The 17,811-nt window shown below is 47.1% G+C and overlaps 1 protein-coding gene across 7 annotated transcripts in view; it reads right to left on the bottom strand.

Annotated features, from left to right (window-relative positions):
* Positions 1–17,811, bottom strand: part of COBL (cordon-bleu WH2 repeat protein) — a 289,733-nt gene that overhangs the window by 10,184 nt on the left and 261,738 nt on the right. For all 7 annotated transcript variants that reach the window (XM_074379677.1, XM_074379671.1, XM_074379674.1 and 4 more), the window contains 4 exons: positions 17,498–17,807; positions 5,034–5,128; positions 1,926–3,805; positions 662–781 (listed from right to left, as the gene is read on the bottom strand). In XM_074379677.1, the coding sequence (XP_074235778.1) occupies positions 662–781; positions 1,926–3,805; positions 5,034–5,128; positions 17,498–17,807 (2,405 nt within the window). The remainder of the gene's footprint in view (positions 1–661; positions 782–1,925; positions 3,806–5,033; positions 5,129–17,497; positions 17,808–17,811) is intronic.

Here is a 17,811-nt window from a genome sequence, read left to right as displayed (position 1 = left end):
CTCTGTCGGCAGCCAAGCCGCTGATCCCAGAGACCAGAAGTTGGCAGTCCTGCCTTACCGAGAACTCTCTGACCTCATGACTTTTCTTGGCATATAGGAATAGAAGTAGAGGCTGGACACGTACATTCTGACCCATTACTGGGGACAAGATACGTACTCAGAACCTAATTAGTAATGTACAAGTCACGTTGTTCCTCAATTGCTGTGCGTGGAAACTAAGATGAGACCATTCTACCCTAAACTCAAGTACATACTGGCTCCAGGGGTTGTGCAAAAACCAGCGCTATATTCATGCAACAACTTTTTTCTAGGTGCACGGTGGCTTCAGTCCTGGCTGTCCAGTTAGGGAAGCCTGGATACCACGCTAGCTGTCCAAGTGAACTTGGAAAAGTGCTCAGTTCTAGGCACAGGAAGGAACTGTGCTGCAGCAAAGGCTGAGAGAGTCTCTGGAACCTCTTACTGTTCCTTGGCAGGGGCTGCCCCAGAACCCTGGAGCAGCGTGTCCACTCCAGTGTCCCAGGCAGGCTGGGCTCGCCACTCTGAAGACGGATGGTTCACCATCCACTAGAAAGAACAGAAGCTTCTGCAGCCCCAGGTCCTGGGGAGAAGGGGTGGTTGGGTTTGAGCTCCTGGCCCCAATGGAAGGTCCTTCACCTCTTACCTTCCTCAGGCCGCAGGCGCCGCTGTGCCCGCGGATGGCCGCCAGCAGTGCAGATCGCTCGCCCTCTGTCTCCACGCAGGACAGTTTTGCAGGCCTGTCCTCCGTAGCGCGTTCTGCTGTCTGGAATATTTACAATGTCACCTAACGTAACTGCCCACATCCACTAGCCAGGGGTAGTTCCCCACTGAGAACATGGGGAAATGCCGAGTGTAAGGCAGCTCATAAGAAAACCCACTCGTGGGCCAGGTGCGGTGGCTCATGCCTATAATCCTAACTACTCGGGAGGCTGAGGCAGGAGAATCATTTGAACTGGGAGGTGGAGGTTGCAGTTAGCCAAGATTGTGCTACTGCACTCCAGCCTGGGCCACAGAGCAGGACTCTGTCTTAAAAAAAAAAAAAAGAAAAAAGAAAAAAGAAAAAAGAGAAAAGAAAACCCGCTCATGTCAGCTGAAGCCTATAGGGTCAATTTGACACCCCTGTCTATGAGAAAGCAGACATAAGAATCAAAGACTGCACATCTGGGGTAGTTTCAAACAACTACCTCTTAATGACAGACCATTCCTGCTGTACACTGAGTGTTGCAGAGCAGACGCGTGTGTTTACATCTTGCAGACCCAGAAGAGAATCCAGGGCCCTCACTAGCTAGTGCCTGACCTTGGACCAGGCCCCTTGGCCTCACTGTGCCCTCAGTTACCTCATCTGCACAATGGAAAAAAATATCCCGTCATTATCAGCGTTGGTGTAGCATTTAAATGAGATAATACTCGTGGCATGTTAAGTGCCTAGACAATGGGCAAGGCCTGTCCTAAAATTACTACTGTGTTACTGAAGAATGACAGTTCACTGCTGCTACAAATGCGTATGGGAAAGAAGTGACCCATATGCATTTGAATTTTCTCCCCCGTTCCATTGTTCAAGGATGATCACACGCATGGCCCTGCCCCGGCGTCTCTACTCCTCTGGCCTTGTGGATGGACATTACTGGCTGTCACCTTTCCCACAGGGCAGCCAGGGGCCAGAAGTCAGTGTGATTAGCCTCACACCCATGCATTCTGGCCCTTTAGTAGTTCAGTACAAACATCTGGAAGAGAAGGCTGGGAATTCTAGTTAAAATGGAACATATGTGGTAATCCTCACTGTTTTCCTCATCCTGCCTCACTCCTCTGCTCTATGCTGAGGCTCTGAGACCTGCACACCGAAGTGGGCAGGTGTGGAAGGCCTGCCCAGGAGCTTCCTGCGGCCTGCCGGAGGCTGCCATCCTCACCTTGCGGAGACTGTCCTTCCCTCCAGCAGAGTGGATGGCTTCCATCAGGGCAGAGTGCAGGGATGTGTCTTTGGGGACTGGTCTCTGGACAACAGGTTTGAATTTTTTCTTCGGCCCAAAAATGCTGGGTGGCCAAATACCGTCTGTTTCATTTCCATCTGTAGTGATCACATTGGGCTTTTCCTCTCTTTCTAGGAGAATGCGGCTTTCTGTGCCAGACCCTCCTGGAGGGTGGGAAGGCTCGCCGCAGCCTGGGGCGCACATGGAGCCATTGGCCAGCTCCCTGCTGCAGGCCTGGGCATCCGACGTGTGCGGAGCGGGCAGGTCTGTACCGTCAGGTGCGTGTCTGGGCTCAGATGCTGAGCTGGCCTCCTGGTTACTTGTGCTTTGCTTTCCACCGAGACCACAGCTCTGTCCCACAGAAACCTGATCCCTCTGGGAAGACTGAACCAGCGAAAAACAGGAGCTTCTGTGGGGAGCAGCACGACTGTCTTGAGTAGATAACATCCTGTGTGGGCCACTGAGCTCTCCACTATGAGGGGCTCCCACTGCCAAGTCTTCCCTGTGGTTGTCGGGAAGGGTGACACAGGGCCGCTGGGCACCGTCCTTCCATCCTTGTGTCTCTGAGTGTGGGCTGCAGGTCCTGTCATCTTTCACAGTGACAGGCGGTGCAGCCAGCACTGGCACGCTGCCTGCAGAAGGCTTCTCAGCATGACCGTGTGGCCTCACCACATCGGCGTGGACTTTCGGGGGTCCTATGCGCTTGGCAATGGCAGAGGCCACATACTGGCTGGACGTTCTTCTCTGAGGCTTGAGAAATGTGACTTCTGTGGTGTGAGCTGCTGGCACCTTCACATGACCCATGCCCACAGTGGGTGGCTGGCTTCTCCTCCCCTCTAGGGGGTTCTGGCCCTCGTGGAGGGTAGACTGCTGCTGGAGTGATATTGGCTTGGGGTCTGCTTGGATTCTGCTCTCTGAGTGCTGCGTTGGGGTGGGCGCAGGGGTGGAGGGGGGTCCCCTGGCAGAGCTCTCCGAGGGCCGGCCTGGGTGTTTTTCCACGGAGTTGCACCTCCAGAACTCTTTGACTTTCCCAATGGGCTGAGATTCTGCTTCAGGCACAGATGAAGACAGGGAAATGATCCTGATGGCGGTGGCATGGGGACTCACCAGGTTCCCCAGCTCATCAATCTTAATGGCGCCGGTGGAGAGGGACGCATCTCTGTCGTAACATCGCATCTCTGACTTTGGAGGAATAATTTTGTATGTTGTGAGACCGTGCTTAAGTCCGTAGCTTCTCCCCGGGTTTTGGCCTCGCTGGTGCCGTGACGTCAGTGCCAAAGCCGCGTTTTTATGGTGGCTCTCCTTTGCATTCTCTGGTTGGGAATTCTCTCTCTCCGTGGCCTGAGTCCTCTCCCCGTCAGCACAGCCATGCAGCTTGTCTTTCACTTTCGCATTTAGGGTGTCTGTGTGAAGATCTGAAGCCAAAGAAGTCACCCTGGGCGCCGTTTCCATTAGATCCCCATCTTTATGAATGTTGGATAAGGCCACACGGATTCCTTTTCCAATGTCACGGGAAGTGGGGTGCAGGGCAATTACCTCTTCCCTCGCCTTTCCATGGGGCTGGCTGTGCTCAGCCTGCAGTGGCGTCAGGGAGGCTCTCCTGCTGGAAACACCTTCTGAATTGAAAGACCCAGCGTTGTTGTTTCTGTTGGAAAGCAACCCCAAATCCACAGGATCATCTGAAACTTCCCCTATGAATGTTACTGGGATTGCATCCGTGTCGCCGTGGGGAATCGTGGCATCCTGTGGGCAGTGGCTGGATGCACCATGGATGGAGTTGCTGAGGGAGCTGGTGTCTGTTTCATAGCTGTCTTCCATTTCTGCAAAGAGGGACAAACACAGATCACAGATGTTTCCCACGCCAATTACTTAGTGTAATTGCAGCCACAACTTCGATTTCCCTGAGGTTAACTTTTGAATACACATTATTTACATACGTTTGAAAATGTTATTTGGGTTTGTAATCTACATAATATGCCTGCGGCGAGAATCTCAGCTTTTGTTACTCAACACAGCTGTTTGCAGACCCATGATACTTCAAGGCAAGGTATTCAGTTGCAACAGTCTGCTAACACTCTTCACTTTAAAAACTAGTTTTCTAGATCCAAGCCTCTGGAAAAACCTGTCTCAACACAGGAACATGAAAGTGAGTTGCGGGTTTTGACCTCCATGTTTCTCATGTCCGCCAGAAGCACAACAAAATTGAGAGGACCACTGGCTCTAGCTTTAACTTCTTAAGGAGGCAGATGACTAAGCCTCGATCGAGTATCTCAGAATTATCGTGGCTCTTGCAAGCACGATACTGGTCCTGGGGTGAGAACTTGCAGGACACACTACGGCTGATTCAGACTGTTAGCTCTGTCAACTATACATTCTCAGGACAGGAAACTGGAAAGTGAGTCAGACAAAACGACGATTCAGTTCTGCAGTCTGTTCTCTTCTTTCTCTCGTTTTGTTTTAAGGTGTGATAAATGCCTAATTTTTAGTTTATTTTCAACATGTGCATTGGAGAAAATAACACAGCTCCTTTGTTTGAAAGGTTCCCTAGCTGTTTACTGCAATTACTTGCCACCTGCTTTGGCCTTGCAGTATCATTTCTGCAAAATATATCAACATAATATCAATGCCATGAGATGCTCCATTAAAAACGGCTTCATTGTGGTCAAAAGGCTGAGTATATCTCATTGAGAGATACGCCATATATTAGCAAATTAAGAGAAGTCTTAATGAAGAAATCTGATTATCTTTTTTGCCACCCTTTTTATTCTTAAACCTGTGCGGCATACTTGTTAATGGACAAAATTAGAAGTATTCAGAGCACACTGTAGGCAGCTGTCTGGATGTTTACGGGTACTGCTTGGCAGCCCAGATAAAAAGCAGTCTACTGGAAACTTGTGCTTCACATCCAGGCTTTCACCAAACTGACCTGGAATTCCTTCTGAAGGCTGGTTCCTCACATAGATATATCAAAGTATGCTCAGAGGAAGTTACTGTGGGCACCTACTTTCACGTAGCATAATATCAAAGCAGTAATCAGGTGGTTCTTACCTTCCAGGTCTTCATCAAGTTCTGCAAGGGTTTTATGGAACTGTCCAGTAATGAACAGGTCTTCATCATTTGAGGCTGTGGCAGCTTTTTCAGTTCTAGGGAAGACCAAAGAGGAAGGAGGAGCACTCAATTTCTCTTACTATTGATTTAATGTACTCCTTTCCAGGAATATCTGAAGATAGAACAGCTCATACTCAAATTCAGGCAGTCACATACTCACTGTACTACTGCTGTCCTCAGAATTACCGAGACGCAGATTGTATGTTCATGGGTGTGTGTGTCCCCCGTGTGTGCACGTGTGTGGGATGCATGTAGGGTGTGCACATGTGTAAAGCATGTGTCTTGTATGTGGTGTGCATGTGATATATGGTGTGTGTCCTCCATGTGTGTGCATGTGTGTGTGAGATGCATGGAGGGTATGTACATGTGTAAAGTATGTGTCTTGTATGTGGTGTGCATGTGATATATGGTGTGTGTCCCTCATGTGTGTACACATGCGTGGGAGATGCACGTAGGGTGTGTGCATGTGTGGAGGATGTCTTGTATGTGGTGTGCATGTGATGTGTGGTGTGTGTGGCCCCAAAATGTTACAGTAACCAAACCACACACAGTTTCATTCGCTCTGCAGACTGAAGTCAAAGTTGTAATTGCACTGCACAAAAGACAGGTTCATGTGCCCCAGGATTTGCTTGCATCTCTGCATTGCACTACAGCAGTCCCCTGCACCTGGCAAGAGGGATTGAAGCCATCTGGAGGCCAAGCATGTGCACTTGGCTGGGGGCTGGTCCACCTCCCCTCCACACTGCACAGCCTGGCTGTTCCTCGGCACTTGGGGATTTGAGTGCAGCATCCTTCGAGGTCCCGGTGATAGAGGCTACATACCTCTGGCGCAGGATCCTCCTGCTGTGAGGAGTCCCATGGGGAGGGTTGTGCAGGGCTGCGTGGGGGAGTGTTCCCAAAAGTCCCACCAACTTTATAAGCTCAGCCTCCATCTGTGCCTACCCTAGCACTGGCCCACCCTACCAGACTCAGAAATGGAGACATTTCACTCCTCTACTATCAAGACTTTTACAGAGTCTACGTTTACTTGGGCTTAATTCCTGCCCTGGGTGGGTGATAGGGACCTGATAACGCCACTTGCAGAGCTGAACTCCCTGGGATCTTGAACTGGGACATAAAGACAATGAGGATGGTCCGAAAGTCCTCATGGCAACAGGAAAAGGAATAACTGCTCCACCCTTGACCCCGCAAGCCCCTTTTCAAGGGCCTCCTCTCAGACTCAACAGGAGGAAGCTCCCAGCAGCGTGAGGCCTGCCTGCTTGCCTTGCACCAATTATCTTATTATAACCCTCACAAGCGGTTTTTCAGGTAGGTGGTGTTGCTGTCACTGCTGTAGAGAGATGAAACCATGTACAGAGAGACTACAGAGCTGCCCGGGTCACACTGGCATCCAGAACCAGGCCTGCCTATCCCAAAGCCCAGAAAGGACCAGCTGCATCTGGGGCCACAACACAGAACGTGGCCCCCGTGGCATGGGGCAGCCAGGAAGATGTCAACCGGCCTGCTCGGAGAGCCGGATCTGGCATTATTTGCGTCACAGGGACAATGGCATCTGTGAGACAACTGCTGCCAAAACAATTTAAAAACTGTCTTTGCAAGGGCTCTTGCCTCTGTTTTCCTATTGTGCAGAAAACACAGAGACATGTCTATGGCAATTGTCTATCTTCGGTGAAAGCTGAAGGTCTGTTTTCCGCTGATGGTTAAAAATTAAGGACCAATTTCCATCATTGCTAATCAGGCCCAGATAATGATGCATGAAATAAGCTTTGCACAATCCTCACGTAGCAAAGTTTTTATTCTGATAAATGAGTCTTTCTTACTTGGTGACTATGTCCATTTGGGAGCCAGGAAGTGGCTTCCAGATTAGTTTCAGCTAATGTCCTCTGACAAGTTACACAAAGGGGCTGGTTGGAGATGTGTGTGCATGCGGACCCATTAATAAGGACCACAGAGGGGCACGACTGTCTTCCCTATTGCTTTTGCCATAGACTTTAATTATGTGAACGCACTTTACTAAAGCTGTGCTTTTCTCTTGCATGAAATGTGATGGTTTAAATACATTTAAATTTTTAATAAAATCTATCGTAGAGAAAAATGGAAACTGCTATATAAAAGAGCATTCTGAAATGGAAACAGATTTAAAACTTGGAAAGATGGAAAACTTTTTAAATGCTTGCTCTTAGTTTAGGATGCTTAAAGCCCAGCCGAAATTATAGACATACTTTTACTTCAAAGTATTTGCCTTTATTTTAAAGTATGCTTAATCACGTCACTGTGAGACATGGAATGGAATGGTAGCAATAAGAATTTTAAAAAAGCAAACAAGATAAAAACACCACTGACTCTACCATTTTGCAAAATAGCAGAACAAACGAACAAAAAAACCCCAACACCACCACCATCACCACCAAAACCCCCTAAAAATCCCGCCCCAAGCTGATGAAGATGCGATGAGTCTGAGAGACCCACACTTGATGCTACAGGTTTTAACTGGGAAGCAATGTGGAAACAGGCATCAAGAAACACACAAACAAAAATCACTATCTCTGTAAGAACTTTGGCCCATTAATCTCTCTTTTAATAATCTGCCTTAAGGAAATAACTCAACAGAAGGAAAACTACAAATACAACAATGTTCACTGGGTTCATGTAAGAATTCTAAAATGTCCAGAAGTAGGTAGTTTCCCAAGTTATTACACGTAAATTTCAAAGTGCATCAAAATCAGTAAATATAATCATAAAGTTGACGTAGAAACACAGACCCATGCTTATGCTAGCATGTTATATGAAGAAATCAGCACACACATACATGGAAACATTGTGATGATATAAAAATAGCGAGTACCTTTGGAGAAGGGGGTGACAGAAATCTAGACAAGAAACCAACCAGAGTGACTTATTGAAAAGGATGAATTACCCTTTTTCTTTAGAACTGTGCTTGTTTGAGTTCAAAGCAGCTTCAGTGATAGAGCAGAGTTTTAGCCAGCAAAATTTAAAAGGATATTTTTGTCCTTTAGTGAACAAGAATTCTTTCCTGCAAAGGAGTTTGTATTTTTCTTACACCGCACACGGTATGCACTTTGTTTTGTTACTGAGTGCTTAGCGATCTCAGCGTATGGCTGTCAGCCTGAAACTGTAACAGGAAGGCTGCACAAAGTCTGAACAGTCTCAGTCCTTCAACATGTTCCTCCTCCCAGGCTCCCGGCTCACTGCCCTACAGAGTAGCAGGAGGCCAGCTCCAGGAGCTTGGGGCTGCTTCTGAGCTGGTTTCTCTCCTACCCACCACTTACAGCTGCCTTTCCAGAGTGCGGGGACCCTGGGATCAATCCTAGTCCTTCATCCCTGTGTTCTTTCCTGTCCAGCTCCCTCCTGCCTTTGGCTTCACTTGACACTGCAGGGTTGCCCTGGATGCTGCCATGTGGTTCCAGGCCCTGCTGGTAACTCAGCATCCCATCTCTGCTCCAGCTTTGCTCCCGACACTTCAGTGTGGGGCTGGCTCCTCGGGGACCTGCTTACCCTGAAAGAAAGAGTGGACACGAGCTAAGAGCTCCCAGCCTGTGTGTGCCGTGGTAAGGTCTGGCCCCCAGGCAGCCCAGGACCTTGTTTGGTGTTTCTCCTGAAGCTGCCAAACTCCTGGCATCTCTGAGAGAGGGAAGAAAAGCAGCTTGCTCTTCTCTTGATGTGATACAGGGGAGGATGTATTCTGAGCATGTGTGAACGGATTCTCCAGCAAAAGCCAGAGCCAATGGCAATGGATCGAATTTACTTTCCAGTGTAAGAAAGGAGGAGGGAGTGAGAGCGGTATTTTCCTTCGTTCCTAACTCCCATCTACTTCTCTCCAAAGGGTTACTAATGGATTATAAACATTCCTCTCTCTTGGGTCAAACCACCAGATTTATGCCCTTAGTCACTGGATTGGAGGAGAGCTCCCTGTGGGCTTAGCAGGGGAGCCTTAGGTATGTGTCCCTGAAGAGTTAGCAGTCAGCAAGAAACATTGGCCTCTGTTAGCTTAAAGTAAACCTGCCCAGATGTTTTTCTCCCGGGCTTCCTTCCCCACCCAACACATATCCCAATCTTTAGACATGTTCCTTATTGACACTTTGTTCTGGCTTAAGGCCAAGAAAATAAAATGCAAACAAACACAGGGCAGACATTTTGCTATCAGGCTGCACGTGTTGGATAAGTATTGCAGAGTTATTTTTTCACATGGAGCTGGGGACTCGGAAGGGAACATGAATGTTTAGGCTACTGCGGCATGCAATATGAGGGACACAGCTCAGCACCGGCAAGTCTCAAACCAGGAAGTGGACCTGCGTCCTTGGGCCCAGGCTCTTGGGGTGCTCAGAGAGTGGCGGGGTGAGCGACCCACCCGGTGGGTGTGTGCAGGGCTTGCTGACACTCTGCATTCACACCCCAGCCTCCAGCAAAAACGAGAACTAGAGGCAGTCACATCCAGTGAGTGCCAGGAGCCAAAAGCGCTTTTTGATTTCTTGTTTTCACTTGCTATGAGGGAGAATGGGCTGCATCGCACCAATCTGAAATGTACAAGACGGATTCACAGCACATGAGGTCACTTTTTTTTCCTTTTTGATGAGGCTAGAAGAGTTTCCTTAAGCAATTTAGTACAATGGCAGAATTAATGAAGAAGAAGAAGAAGAAAAAAAAAAGCAAGTCTGAGAGGAGAAAGACATTGCTGTTAGGTATCAATCCAATTTGTTAATGATAACCAAAACAACTCCTGTGATTTCAAAACCATTACTTGATAAACTAAAGGCAAGAAGCCTGGGAAAATACACAGTTGATGACAGTCACATGTGCTCAACCTCTCCATTCCATTTGTACTTGTTCCTGTATTAGCAAAGCTTCAGAGTCCTGGAACAATGGTACCCAATACAACATGAGCCACATGCATAATTTAAAATCTTACAGTGACATTAAGAAAGTATAAAGAAATAGGTAGAATTAATTTTAATAAAATACTCTAGTGCTTTCTGCCTGCAGTTAATACAAAGTGCTTTCTTGCAGCACCAGATTTGATGCATATTTTGCACTTACATACAGCCCGTGTCAATTTGAACCAGACGCTCGACAAACGCTCAGCAGCCACACACATACTGGACACGGCCACTCTCCAAGATCTCACATGTGTTTTAAACACTCCTTTGTAAATGCAGTCACAAAGTTTCAGGGTTCTTGAAGGGGTCTGGGATGTAGAAAATGCTTCTAAATGATCCTGCAGTCACAAAGTCCTTATGCAATCCTCTCTCTGTATCTGAGGAAAGGGGCATTGGTTCTAGAATCTCCCATAGACAACAAAGTCTGCCCATGCTCAAGTCCTTTGTATACAGTGGCATAGTAGCTGGGTGCAGTGGCTCATGTTGGTAATCCCAGCACTTTGGCAAGCCAAGGCGGGCAGATCACTTGAGGTCAGGAGTTCGAGACCAGCCTGGCCAATACGGTGAAACCCCATCTCTACTAAAAATACAAAACTTAGCCAGGCATGGTGTGGCGTGCACCTGTTAATTCCAGCTACTGTAGAGGTTGAGGCGGGAGAATCGCTTGAACCCAGGAGGTGGAGGTTACAGTGAGCTGAGATTGCACCACTGTCCTATAGCTTGGGTGACAGAGCAAGACTGTCTCAAAAAAAAAAAAAAAAAAGCATAGTGTTTGTACATAATCTGTGCACTCTTATATAATCATGAGCTGCATAATCACCTTTCAGTTAACAATGAAGTTTCAGGGTTCTAGGTGGTGCTAAATGTTTCTAAATGCTCCTGTGGTCACAAAGTTTCTGCAGTCACCAGGTTTCAATTGGCTGGTATGATCTGGGTCCCTCTGCACCTTTCACTATGGGCCCTCAGTCCCATAAGGCTCCTCTTAGCCGCAAGCCTTCACAGCATAGCTCCTCACAAAGCACTTCTGTGGCCATCATCCCAGCATGCAGCAACAAGTGGGGGCTGAGAAGGAAACTACGGGCTGCCAGGCTGGAATGGGGCACCGGGTACTCCAGGGAGACTCCCTTCAACCGGAGAAGCTCCGCTCTCTACCTTTGGTGGCTCTGCACATGATTTCAGTTTGGCCTTACTGTTAAAAAGAAAGAAAAACCTGAAACCCACTTATTCAATCTCTTTCATTTATTCCTCACAACATTCCTGCGTAACTGATGTTCCCAAAAGGAACCCTGGAACTCTGATTTTCACAATGATTATACACAGTTAGATAAATTGCCTGATTATAGCAAGGCTGCTTTCAGGATTCAAAAGTTTATAATCAGTGTTAGTTTCACAGTTCCTTCCCTACAGGTAGGAGGAGGTAATAGTCTCCTCTGCTTCCCAATTCATCTCTCTCCCTCTGTCTCTCCCTGTCTCTCATATATATGTACACACAGACACACACACACACACACACACACACATACACACACACACACAGATACATATATACCCATACATATACATACACATACATACATACACATATAGGTGTCTATCTCTTTTCAAACACATTATAAAGAGGAAGATGATCAGAGCTAGATACAGCTTACAAAGATTACCTAACAAATCAAATTTCTCCCCTTCCTCAGTCAGTTGTACATAACAATATCAGCAACAATTACACCAGCTACCATTTGTTGAAGGCTAGCAATGTACTGGGCACTATTGTAAGGGAAAGGTAGTGCCTATCTCGATTTTACTGACCAGGAAATTGAACCATGAGGCAAAGTCACTGGGCACACCACTGCCAGCCATAGGCAGTTCCTTCCTTAAGCAGTCTAAACGTGAACTCTTCAATCTTCACATGAAGTGGCTCTTTAAGTATTAGGAACATTGGCTGGGGTCATATGCAAGGGACAGATGCCTATTGGAAGGGCTCTCTGAGTCCACTCAGTTCAGGGCAGAGCTGTGTGTGAGGCATGCCCTGAGGGCCATGCCCAGGTGTTCCCAGAATGAAATGCGACCACCACATGCACATTTCTGTTGTTCCTGTTCAGCTCTTGGGCTGAGTTCTTCCTCAGGAGTTTCTTTACTGTACTATGGTGAGGGGAAGACTCTGGAAGTCTGATGTTCCCTTTACAAGGTCAAGTTTCAATGGAGATTTATTTTGCAGTGAAAGATTACGACTGGATACAATCAAATGACTTGATGAAAAACACATCCTTTTCAAGTTGCCGCAGCACGTGTAACATGCTCCAGTTATGACCAAGCGTTCACACTTGCTCTTCTTAGAAGCATGGTATTTATTCTCGAAACTCTTCAATTTAACGCCTTGACTCCAAGGACACTGAATGGAACCCGAGACTCTTCAATTTAACGCCTTGGCTCCAAGGACACTGAATGGAACTCACCGATGCTGCCATGGATGCAGCAGGAGCTGCAGCAGCGCAAGGCCCGTCAAGCCTCTAAACATAAAACCCAAGCACTGAACATGCCACTTGGCCAGGACGGCCACATGCCACGTTTTAGCTGCGGCCAGCTCAACGTGGCTCTCTCCTTGGACAGGTGGCAGAGCTCTTGAGGAAACGGCATTCGCCTCCAGCTTGTTGGTGTGTGAACCCAGGCAAGCCTAGCCAAAGGAGTCTAGATGACTGTGACCTTTGCAGGGTGCAGAGAAAGGAGGAACAGCTAAGAAAACTAGAACATAGCGATGTGGACCTTACACATGTGGGTCTTCCCAGGTGGTAAAGGGTCTTAAGGCTATTTCCAAGCAGTGTTTAGTGAATACCCAAGTAACAGAGGGGTGGCAATAAAGACACCCTCTTGGCCAAGTTGCAAACCATGAGAAATCCTCATTTTCCTGGTGACTGGCACTACAGCAGAGGCTTTCAGCAGGCACTTCCAAGGTGTCTGGGGCTGTCAGGGACAGCTTCACAACCTATCCATCTCCATGCCAAGCCTAGAGGCCTGGCCTTGCCGGCCAGCCAGCCAGTAGGTGAATTTTGCTTTGCCTGAGTCCCTAAGGCCTGGCATTCAGAGGGGATGGACACATGTCACAGCCAGGTCCTGCATCTTCATCGTTTGCCATGCAAGACGAACATGGGTTCTGGGAGCACAAATGGAAAGCTCAGGATGAGGTGTGGAAATCAGGCATGGGGGTCATCCAGGATAGGGCCAGGAGGCTGGGCTCAGGGACCAGGCACAGGGCACCAGGCACAGTGGTCATGCCTTCTTTGAGCAGCCTCCACTTGAGCAAGGTGGTGTTGGGTATGTGTTTCAGGGGCACAATGAACGAGGAGCTCGCAGTGCCAATGGGGGATGCTCTGCCAGGCCTTTGCTCACACTGCCAAAGCCTCCTCTTTACTTTCGTTTCTCTCTATCATCGGAGTCTGAACATGGATGCCACTGTTTAGTGTTCTGATAGGGTTCTTCTGTGCAGGTGGCCAAGGTCAAGGCCACATTCCTGTGAACAGTGGTGGGTTCTGCACCCTCATCAGTTCACACCAGTTCACCTTGAGTCAGGACCCAGGCATGGGTCCTCACTGCAGGGATCAAGTGCTCCATCGGACCACACCTGCGTTCTGCTGCCTGGGCAGCCCGCACAGCCCGACTGACCCCAACGCTGCCTTTACCACCCCCGTACCGCCTAGGTGTTCGACAGGGCTCACTGCAGACGTGAATGCAGAGTCTGTCTCTGAAACCCACTATTTTCATGAAAAAAGGCAGATTCTCTCTGCATTCCCAAATTTCTGTGTGAATTGATATTTTTCAAGCAATACAGCACAGGAAATACCTGAGTAGCTGCAACGATATTCCAAAGTTAGCAAATAGGCAAGCAAAGTAATCTTGTTTTCTCCCAAACAGAAGTGGAAAAACCGATGCACCCTTCAGTCCTCAGGAGGGTGAATGTCTGGGAACAGGCCACACCCAGCTTGCATGTGTGTTTCGTTTCACCCTGAGTGCTTGAATCTGTTGACAACATTTACAATCTGGGAGACTTCACATAAACATCTAGATTTCTGGCTTCTCTTCAAAAACTGGCCACACTGGGTTTATAACCCACAGGGTGACAGGCAGACAGAGGAAGCAGGGCTGCTCTCTTTAGAGAAAGCATGTGTTTTCCACACTGCCTGTGACCTCTCACCTGCCTGGCCCCTAAGGCATCCATGTTTGCAACCCCTACATTGCACTGAAGGTACTGCTTTTGAGTAATCCTGAAATTTATTGGAAATCATGTATTTTGGGAAAAAATGTGATATACTATGCTGAAATTCCCGAATATTTCTAATTTGTCAGTTGAGCTAATTCCCATAAAAAAAAAAAAACTCAAAACGGTACCCAAAAAACTATATTCATTCCATGAAACCCCCCTACCCACCAAAAAACAAAACAAAACAAAAAAAAACCTGTTTTTTTTTTTTTCATCATTCCATGCAAGAGCAGAGTCAATTCCAACTCTTGGGCAAATAACCCAGCATCACAGACAGGGCTGAGGGGCTCAGAGATCACCTTCATCCTCATCTGACTGATGAGCTGACCACAATCCAGTGAAGAACAATGATTGTCCAAGGCAATTCATGGGGTCCCCACTTCCTAAACTAAGAGCATTGGCTCCGACAGTGGGTCCTACTTGTTATGTATGCAACACGCATGGTGTCTTCCGTGCTGGGCTTTTCACAGGCTCAGCACAACTGATAGACAGGTGGTATATCTGCACTGTGTATGATTAAAAGGTAAGGATTGGCAAAATTAGGTGGACTCTTAAAGGCCAAACAGCCAGTTAGCGGTGGTGAGATTCCACTGTAGGTCTATCAGGTTCCCAAACTCCCTCCTTCCCCACCACAGCACTCTCAAATTCAGTGGCACCCCAGAGATGAGGGCAGAAAAACACGCCATGTTCCCTGTTTGCATAAAGCATCAGGTTCCAAAGACTCAATGATTATCCTGGCTGTGGCCATAGTCAACATTAGCTCCCATTATTTGGATAGAAATCAGCAAGATTTTACATCAAGGGTCAGCACCAGCAAAGCAAACAATGAGTCCTATGGGCAGAATCCCTCGGGTGCAGAGTTACCCACGTCTGATTAGTTTCAGATGTGGAACACACACCTGTGCAATCCCCATGCAAACAGCAGAACAGACTTGGAGATTACTGTAGAAAGCGTTTTTTCTTTAGGTTAAGTGACTAAAAGGAAAAAATGCCACAATTTTCCTCTGTTCGCACAGATGTAAACAACACAGGCTAACCTCAGCAAAATGCATCCTGTGTGGGGTAGGTAGGAAGGGCTCAAATGCTGCCTTCGAATTTCCTTTCTGATGAAATATAGACTTGGTCTTGGAGTCATCCTTAGAATTGAAGAGCTGTACTTTAAAGTTATTAGGGAGTGTGTGTAACAACATGGGGAAGTGCTCATGACAAACTGTTAGGTATAAAGAAATATAAATTATTATTGATAAGACAATGACATTAACCAGATACAGATTTGTGTGTTCATATAAATAGTCTTGGAACAAAATCTAAAAAATATATTATGAAAGCATTTGCTCATTTTAGTGACTGGCTTATAAACTATTTCATTAAATCATTTTACTTTATTATTATTATTGTTATTTTTGAGATGGAGTCTCTGTCACCCAGGTGGGAGTGCAGTGGTACGATCTCAGTTCACTGCAACCTCTGTTCCCAGCTTCAAGCGATTCTCCCGCCTTATCCTCCTGAGTAGCTGGGACTACAGGCAAGCACCACCATACCCAGCTAATTTTTGTGTTTTTGGTAGAGATGGGGTTTCGCCATGTTGGCCAGGCTGGTCTTGAACTCCTGACCTCAGGTGACACGCCCATCAGAGCCTCCCAAAGTGCTGGGATTATAGGCTTGAGCCACTGCACCAGGCCCATTTTACCTTACTTCTATTAACATTTCCATAATATTTATTTAATGAGTTCTTAAAGTTACCTAAAAGATGAAAAATATTGGTGGGCTGAAGAAACTCAACATACCTTTCTGCCTAAGAATAAAGAAAGGGATCCTGACAGTGTGGTGTTGGTTCAGAGATGGACAAATACACCTGTGCTACAGAAAGAGTGCTGGAACGGAACAACATGACATGGACACTGCCTGCCCACAGTGGGGACAGGAATCAGTGGGGAAAAATAGATCCTTCTTCACATCACAAGCAAAAATAAACCCAGGTACAGGAGAGCCCAAATGTGAGAAAACAACACTAAGAGTTTTACAAGAAATTCTGACTATCTTTAGTCTTTCAGGGTATGGGAAGGATCTCTTAAATAGGCAAAGATTATACACATCTGAGAGAAAAAGGAAAAATAAAATTAAAATGTAAAGACAATCATTGTACAAGAAAAGAAAACAGTTAAATTCAAGCCACAGACTTAGAGACACCCCATGTGCAAATAACTGACAAAGGAGAATTTAATAATCAAAAAAAGTGAATAATTTTTAATTTAATTCAATTTTTTTTTTTTGAGACAGGGTCTTGCTCTATTGTCCAGGTTGGAGTACAGTGGTAGAATCTCAACTCACTGCAACCTCCACCTCCTGGGCTCAAGCGATCCTCCCATCTCAGCCTCCAGAGTAGCTGGGACTACAGGCATGTACTACCATGCTCAGCTAATTTTTAAATTTTTTTGTAGAGACAAGATCTCACTATATTGCCCATGCTGGTCTTGAACTCCTGGGCTCAAGCAATCCTCCTATTTCAGCCTGCCAAAATGGGATTACTGGAGTGAGCCAGCAGGTCAGGACAAACATAACAACTTTTTAAAAAGGGGCAAAGGCTATGAAAAGGCAATTAATACAATATGAAATGCAAATTGCTAATGAATATATGACAAGATGCTCATCCTTCCAAATCAGAGAACTGTAAATGAAAGCTACATGAGATGCCATCTGACGCCTACATGCTGGCAAAGCTCAAAATGCCTACTGATCTTAATTACTGGCATCGGTATGTGACAAGGAGACCTCACAGACACCCGGGGGCCTGCCAACTGTACACGCATTTCAGGTATTCCACAAAGCTGAAGATGAGTCTTTCCTGTCAGTTTTTCCTTCTAGAACAGTCTCTACATATAAATAGAGATACATGTTTCTTGCTCATTGCTTTCTATCCCTGAAAAACTAGAAAAATCTGTGTTCATTATTAAGAAAATGGGTAAATGAATGAACAACACACATATCATCATGGATAAATCTTACTAACATGATGTTGAGTAGAAACATACACTACGGTGCCAAACCAAAGAGAGCACTCTTGCACAGTCTGTGTAAGTTACTGCGGATGCACGGACGCACAGAGACAGGACTTAGAGTGGCCGCCATGAATCAGGGTGGGGGCCCCTGGTGCAGAGCGGGCTGCGATAGCACGTGTTGGATCCTGGGACAAAAGACCCTCCTTTGAGACACAGATCTGGCTGTGACATCCGTACCCACCCATCCTTCCCGTGACTCACCTCAGATGTGCGTTCTCAGAGCCATTCTTTTCCCACAGGGGGCTCTTCTGGGGTCCCAGGTCTGGGGTTCCAGCGAGGTCCTGGTCACTGCAGTCTTCCTGGTCTGTGGCCCACTTGTCTTTGGATTTCACGCTGTCCTGCTGCGAGTCTAGAGAGACGATGTCTGAGGGAGAACTCATCACTCCTGAGTCCTCGGTCGTGTCCTCTGACGCGAAACAGCTGCCAACCGACACAGTCTCCTCCGCCTCTGACGGCACCTGCGGGGCTCCGTCCGGGCTGCAGTGGCCGCCAGACCCTAGGGGCAGGCTTACTGG

This window comes from Saimiri boliviensis, chromosome 10 (assembly GCF_048565385.1).
Source record: "Saimiri boliviensis isolate mSaiBol1 chromosome 10, mSaiBol1.pri, whole genome shotgun sequence".
NCBI lineage: Eukaryota > Metazoa > Chordata > Mammalia > Primates > Cebidae > Saimiri > Saimiri boliviensis.
Note: the sequence above shows the minus strand (reverse complement) of the source record. Positions and strands in the feature narration are given on the sequence as shown.